Source organism: Triticum dicoccoides, chromosome 6A, assembly GCF_002162155.2.
Source record: "Triticum dicoccoides isolate Atlit2015 ecotype Zavitan chromosome 6A, WEW_v2.0, whole genome shotgun sequence".
Taxonomy (NCBI): Eukaryota; Viridiplantae; Streptophyta; class Magnoliopsida; order Poales; family Poaceae; genus Triticum; species Triticum dicoccoides.
Window position 1 is genome coordinate 509,584,439 of NC_041390.1, and position 6,088 is coordinate 509,590,526.

At 46.4% G+C, this 6,088-nt stretch overlaps 1 protein-coding gene across 2 annotated transcripts; it reads left to right on the forward strand.

Annotated features, from left to right (window-relative positions):
* The first annotated feature begins 1,027 nt into the window (after window positions 1–1,027).
* LOC119317558 (pectin acetylesterase 8-like) lies at window positions 1,028–4,618 on the forward strand. 2 transcript variants are annotated; one of them, XM_037592036.1, is made up of 12 exons: window positions 1,028–1,327; window positions 1,429–1,511; window positions 1,610–1,739; window positions 1,916–1,995; window positions 2,272–2,358; window positions 2,452–2,576; window positions 3,085–3,130; window positions 3,480–3,533; window positions 3,628–3,705; window positions 3,834–3,933; window positions 4,042–4,187; window positions 4,293–4,618. In XM_037592036.1, exons 1-12 carry the CDS (start codon window positions 1,123–1,125, stop codon window positions 4,389–4,391), a joined length of 1,233 nt encoding a protein of 410 aa, XP_037447933.1. In that variant the 5' UTR covers window positions 1,028–1,122; the 3' UTR covers window positions 4,392–4,618. The 2 variants fall into 2 exon arrangements, with proteins under 2 accessions (XP_037447933.1, XP_037447932.1); XM_037592035.1 differs by having other exon boundaries at window positions 1,031–1,327; window positions 3,085–3,145.
* The last annotated feature ends 1,470 nt before the right edge of the window (window positions 4,619–6,088 follow it).

Genomic DNA, 6,088 nt, shown 5'->3' on the forward strand with positions numbered 1-6,088 from the left:
CGACATGGAGGAGGCGTCCCGGCAAAGGTAGCTCAACATCGAGGCCGCCAATGTCTCGGCCAGGCAGCGACATCTCGACATCGAGGCCACCAATGCCGCAACCAAAGCAAAGGAGGTGGCCCTTGCGATCATGAGCGTCGACTTGATCAAGATGAGCGAGAAGACAATGAGTTAGTTCGAGGCCAGGCAGAAGAAGATGTTCGACGCCGACAGCCTGAACTAGGTCGTCCGATCGGCCGTGGTCGTTCTTTTTGGAGGCTGGCATGGGTGCCGCCCGCCCGCTGGGCCGCTGGCTGTGTGCCGACGAGAAACACATTCATTTTGGAGGCTGGCTGTGTTGCCGGCCGCTGGCCATGTTGCCGGCGAACAAAACTATTCATTTTGGAGACTGGCTGTGTTGTCGGCGAGGACGTGTAGGCTGCTGGCTCTGTTGCAGGCGTGAACTAGGTCGCTGGTATTTGAAACGTTGTTCTTTTTTAATATAGAGATGGATAAGATGGGGTCAAAGGATGCGGCCGTGCGCTGGTCGCACGTCCACCGCATCCCAAAACAGGTCCAAACACGGCCCATCGGGACAAAATCCAGCCAAATTGAATGTCCGTTTGAGGTCGCAGGGTGGAGTTGGCCTGAGAGACTAGATACGTTCATGGATGTGCTGAGCGCATCCGTAGACGTACAGAGAGGCATATTTACTTTGCCAAGTCTGACTGTATTAGGACTTTTGCCGGGACGGGTACGTGAGGAATGGATACCCATTGCCATCCCGGCCTCTCCATCCATGGAAAACAAACGTAGGCCGGCCCGCACGGCAGGACAAGGAGCACGACCAAGGGAGCCCCCGAGCAGCTCGCATTGTGAAGCTCGAAGCATCAGCGACGTCTGTTCTGACCCGGTCCTCGGCCTTAGCTTTTTGTCCCCACTTCACAAGTGGGACGAGAGACCATCCCGTGGCTGCGAGATTGGCACGAGGCGGCGTCTTCCGCCCGTTCCAGCAGGTCCACGTTCCGGTCGCCCTCCGGCTACCATGCTTTCCACCAGGTAATTTCCGGCCTCCCTCTTACCACCACCATGGTCCATGGCTAGCCGGCCCCCTGTTGGTCGGGCATATATGTCCTTATATGTATGCATGTGTTCTTCCCTGACCCTCCACCATCTCTTCCTCCTCACGCTCGCTCCTTCCCTGCCGCGGACTCCATGGGGAGCGCAAGCAAGCTCCGCCTCTGGTGCTCGGCGTTCGCCTGCGCGCTGGCGTTCCTCGGGGCGCACGGGGACGACGACCATCTCGTCGACATTACCTACGTCGAGAGCGCCGTGGCCAAGGGAGCAGGTCAGTCTCACCATCGTTGCTAGCTTCTCACCGTCGTTGCTAGCTTCTCAGCATCTCACTTGTCCTAGTCTGACGTGCGATCTTGCGAATCGTGCTGCTAGTGTGCCTGGACGGGAGCCCCCCGGCGTACCATCTCGCCCCGGGCTCCGGCTCCGGGGTGAACAGCTGGTTGGTTCATTTCGAGGTCAGTACGTCAAATTCACTCGTCGCGGTGGCACTTACTACTACAGAATTCAGTGCATGCCAAGAAGAATGTTGAGCTCGACTCTGTGGCGGCGGCAGGGAGGGGCGTGGTGCAACAACGCGGCGACATGCCTGCAGCGGTCGCGCACCCCGTTGGGGTCGTCCAAGGAGATGGCCAGGCGGGTTGCTTTCACCGGGATCCTGAGCAACGCGTCGGATTACAACCCTGGTACACTTCAGTTTCACCACCTGGCCATCCAATCATGTTTTGTGCTGTGCTTTTTTTATCAGGTTTCTAGCAGCAGTTCGAGTTTGAGGCTGCCGGTTCAATCAAAGTTTATGTGCTTCTTCTTTTTAGTTGGAATTTATGCGCTCAGTAATGAGTGCGCATTTTGTCAAAAACAGACTTCTACAACTGGAATAGGGTCAAGGTTCGGTACTGCGACGGCTCGTCTTTCACCGGCGACAAGGAAGAAGTTGATCCTGTGAGCCCATGCTTCATGTTTTTCTTGATTTTTCTGCTGCTACCGGAATTAGTGTCTCCATAAAGTGTTTGTTTTATTTCTGCAATATCATGATTATTTTGGTTGTGTGCATCCTCAATGTCTTCGACTAGTTTTTGTTACTGCAGAGGTTAGGTGCTTAATATCATCTTTACATATATTTTTTCTCAAATACAAGAAAATTTTGCATATCATTTTGTTGATAGATAGAGAGAGTTACAAATATATTATCGATTTTGTTTTTTTAAATATGGACAGAGTACACAGCTACACTACAGAGGTGCGAGGGTGTGGCAAGCAGTTGTAGAAGATCTGCTCGCCAAAGGAATGAACACAGCTGAACATGTATGCATTCTTATCAGCACGATATGCTTAGCATGTGGCTAGTAACGAAACTGTAGCAGGCTCTGATTTCCTCCTCCTGCAAGGACGTGGCAGGCTCTGATTTCAGGATGTTCTGCTGGTGGGCTAACTTCGATACTGCACTGCGACAGATTTCATCAGCTCCTGCCAGTGGATGCCAATGTTAAATGCCTTTCAGATGCCGGTTTCTTCATCAACGTGTAAGGCAGAAGAACAAAAGCATGCCACTATCTGTTTTTGCCGCTTTGTAGATATTCCTCACCCCCCTCTATTTTACCATCAATGCACCGTAATTTTACGTTACGTAAGTTTTGTCTTATTTCCGACGCAAAAAGAGATCATAAGAAAAATATATAATCACCGTAAAAAATATTTTATATTATGTAAAATTACAAACGTAAAAACATAGTCTAAAATACACATAAACTGCAAATTCTCTTGTCTTATGACCTATATTTTTATTTTCTTATGTCAAATTTTACGTAGTGAATCAATAGAAATGTAACTATTTAAATTCCAAACGTAATTTAATTATGAAATGATTGTAAGATTACTTCGGGTGAAGAATAACTTATTCTGCACCCTGGATGATGAATAGTAACAATATATATATATATGGAGAGAGAGAGAGAGAGAGAGAGAAGAAAGTACGTTGCCTTTCTGAATGATTGGTTCCTCGTTTAACACTTGTCATCTCTGCTCTTACAGGAAGGACATTACCGGAGCCAACCACGTTGAGGCATTTTTCAGTGATGTGGGTACAACACATGTATGCACGTTTGACAGTTCTCTCTACCATAACTGATTACGCAGACATAACTAACTACGGCATTCCCCTTTCGCAAAAAAAAAACTATGGCATCCCCCGTTAAAATACTATGGCATGAGTTTTTTTTTTGCGGGGAACTATGGCATGATATGATATGGAAGTTTTGAATTCGACTCAACTTTGAACGGAGTGGTATGAAGAATTAAAGAGGCATCATTAAAAAAATTAAAATTACTCCATTCTGTAAATAAAAATATTTTTTTATATTTGCGCCCATATATATCTACTTTGTTTTCTCTTGTATACCTGATTTTATCGTGTACAAATACCGTAGGGCTCGGCAAAGAATTTACCATCTTCGTGCACTTCCAAGTTGCCTGCAGGCGTGGTAAGAAAATACTTGCAATGGCTACCACAGTTGCACATCTAGAGATCAGACCACGCCCCCTAACAAAAACAAGTTGCTTCTTCCTTGGACGCAGTGCTTTTTTCCTCAGAACGAGGTGCAGCAGATCCAGACGCCCCTGTTCATCCTAAATGCAGCATACGACTCATGGCAGGTTTATCATCTGATCGGTCTGATGGTTATCATTTCTGCCTGCAATACGCTTGGCACTTTGCATCCATCAAGGCACTAATTAATACTGTATATCTTGCTTCTGTTTCCACGCGCCCGCATCGCATGCAGGTACGGCACATCCTGGTGCCCGAGGGCTCCGATCCCGAATGGCGAAGTTGCAGGGACGACATAACCCAGTGCTCCGCGAAGCAGCTCGAGACGCTGCAGGGTACGTAGCCGCATTTTGTGTACTTGGTCGGTCAGCTATATGTACACACACGTAGTAGGAGTACGTGCGCATGCTCACCGGGGAACGCACGGTGGTTGGCCGGCGCAGGGTTCAGGGACGATTTCCTGGCGGCGCTGGGGGCGAGCGCGTCCAGCGGATCCAGAGGGCTGTTCGTCAACTCGTGCTTCGCGCACTGCCAGTCCGAGACGCAGGACATCTGGTTCGCGCCCGCTTCCCCGGCGCTCGGAGACAGAGTAAACCACCCTCTTCCTTCCTCTTGCGCCCTTGAGTTTACTCCTGTCCTGGTGTGTGTCAGTGTGTGTATCTGACGAGAGCTTCCTTCCATGTCCATGTCGCAGAGAATAGCGGACGCGGTTGGGGACTGGTTCTACGGCCGCAGCGGGTTCCAGAAGACGGACTGCCCCTACCCTTGTGACTCCACCTGCTACACTAATTGATGCACCACCACCACTAGTGTGCCTCGTCCGTCCGTGCTCGCAACAAACCATTGGTTTTGGACTTTTGGTTCTATTTATACACTAGTAAGCTTGCACGTGCAACACACGTCTCGAATGTTGACCAAATAAGATTCACACATATATGCAATTAAAAAATAGCTTGCAAAATCTTGCATTATGGGTCGGAGAGAGTATGAGTTCAATGGATACACTATATTGTGATGTCACTCAAGTTGTTTTTTTCAAAAGTGGGACATCATTGCGGTCCTCTTTCTGCATAGAGACAATAATATATTTAATCTATTGAATATTCTATATGTTGAAAGAGAATAAGAAATCTAGTTATGATTGAAAAAAGCCTTGCATTATGCTTAGTACATGGAGACATAATCCTACATTTGGTCTTGAATATTATGGTGTAAGCAATTCATAACTAAAATTTGAGGAAAAGAATAAGGGATAGTAGATCAACACATACTTCTTAGATGAGGTTGCTAACCAAATGCTTATGTAAAGTTGCAAATGGCATAGGCATTGATAGTGTATTATGAAAATCCTGACACTCCATCACATGTTGCAAATACTCAAAACACACCCGAATGAGCACTAAAATGGAAAGCAGATATCTCACATAAAAATATCAACGGCATTGAACCAATATTGTGAAGTACAATCCTCTTAACACCAAAAGATCAAAGGGACTTTTTTCACAATCAAAGGAGCTCAGCTCTCTTCCTCATGATTACTGTCAGTTTGCATCAAAAAGCAAGTTGATCCGGAGCAGCATTATGCCACAGTCTCCGGTCACTAACCTGCAGGGGCAGCTTTGCACACAAAAATCAGCCTCTAAGAATAGAAGACACCGTAAGGGACAAAAGGCTTGGCTCGGCTCCTCAATTTCACACAGGAGGCCCATAATGTCTGATGTGTTCTCTTTTCATTAGTTCCACATCTCCATCAGTACCTGACAATCATATTGAAAGGTAACATCAGGCCATTCTTCCTCCTTCACAGGTCGTACGTACCACATCCTGGAGAGAAGTGTTTCAGCAACCAGAGAGTTTGGAATATTTGCATACCTCTGAGACGCTGCTATAATGAACTCACCTCTAGTACGTCTTACAATTAACTCCATGGTCGCATGAGCATTGGCACATGAGAATGCCACGTAAACGTTAACTTTGGTAATCCCAGGATCTGGGCGTCTTTACCTCTTATTTAAGCTTGCTTGGACCACATCATTGACCCATTTTTTCAAGTTTTATTGGGCTTCACAACATAGTTTTCCCTATGGCTAGGAATCTATTTTCATGCACCACTGCATTTGAGAATCTGAGAATAAGAATGGATGTTGCTACTAAAAAGCTATAGTTTATGTGTGTTCTGGAAACAATGGTAGTTTTTCAAAAACAAATGCAGTAAGTTTCAGCTTACCATCCTTTGTTTTGATTCTCTCTTCTTAGAGTGGTCTTAACAAATAATACCCAGTAACAAGCACAAAGAAATACAAAGAACTTGATTCACATTGAGTTACAATAATAAGTGCATATTGATAATTTGATAGCATTTCTCATATTAAACTTAAAATGTAGAACCCACTGAAGGAATCTTGTTCCAAACTACAGTCACACAAAAGCAGTAAAACAGGGTTTGCTCCACTTGGCATGGAACATGCAGAGAGGAGTGTGCTATGTAAC

What these genes read in the sequence shown, in the direction of transcription:
- LOC119317558 (XM_037592035.1), top strand. Translation starts at nt 1,123, where the DNA reads ATGCATGTGTTCTTCCCTGACCCTCCACCATCTCTTCCTCCTCACGCT. An exon ending in CGCCGTGGCCAAGGGAGCAG is followed by an intron (nt 1,328 to 1,428) that starts GTCAGTCTCACC and finishes TCGTGCTGCTAG; the next exon opens with TGTGCCTGGACGGGAGCCCC. An exon ending in GCAGCTCGAGACGCTGCAGG is followed by an intron (nt 3,934 to 4,041) that starts GTACGTAGCCGC and finishes TGGCCGGCGCAG; the next exon opens with GGTTCAGGGACGATTTCCTG.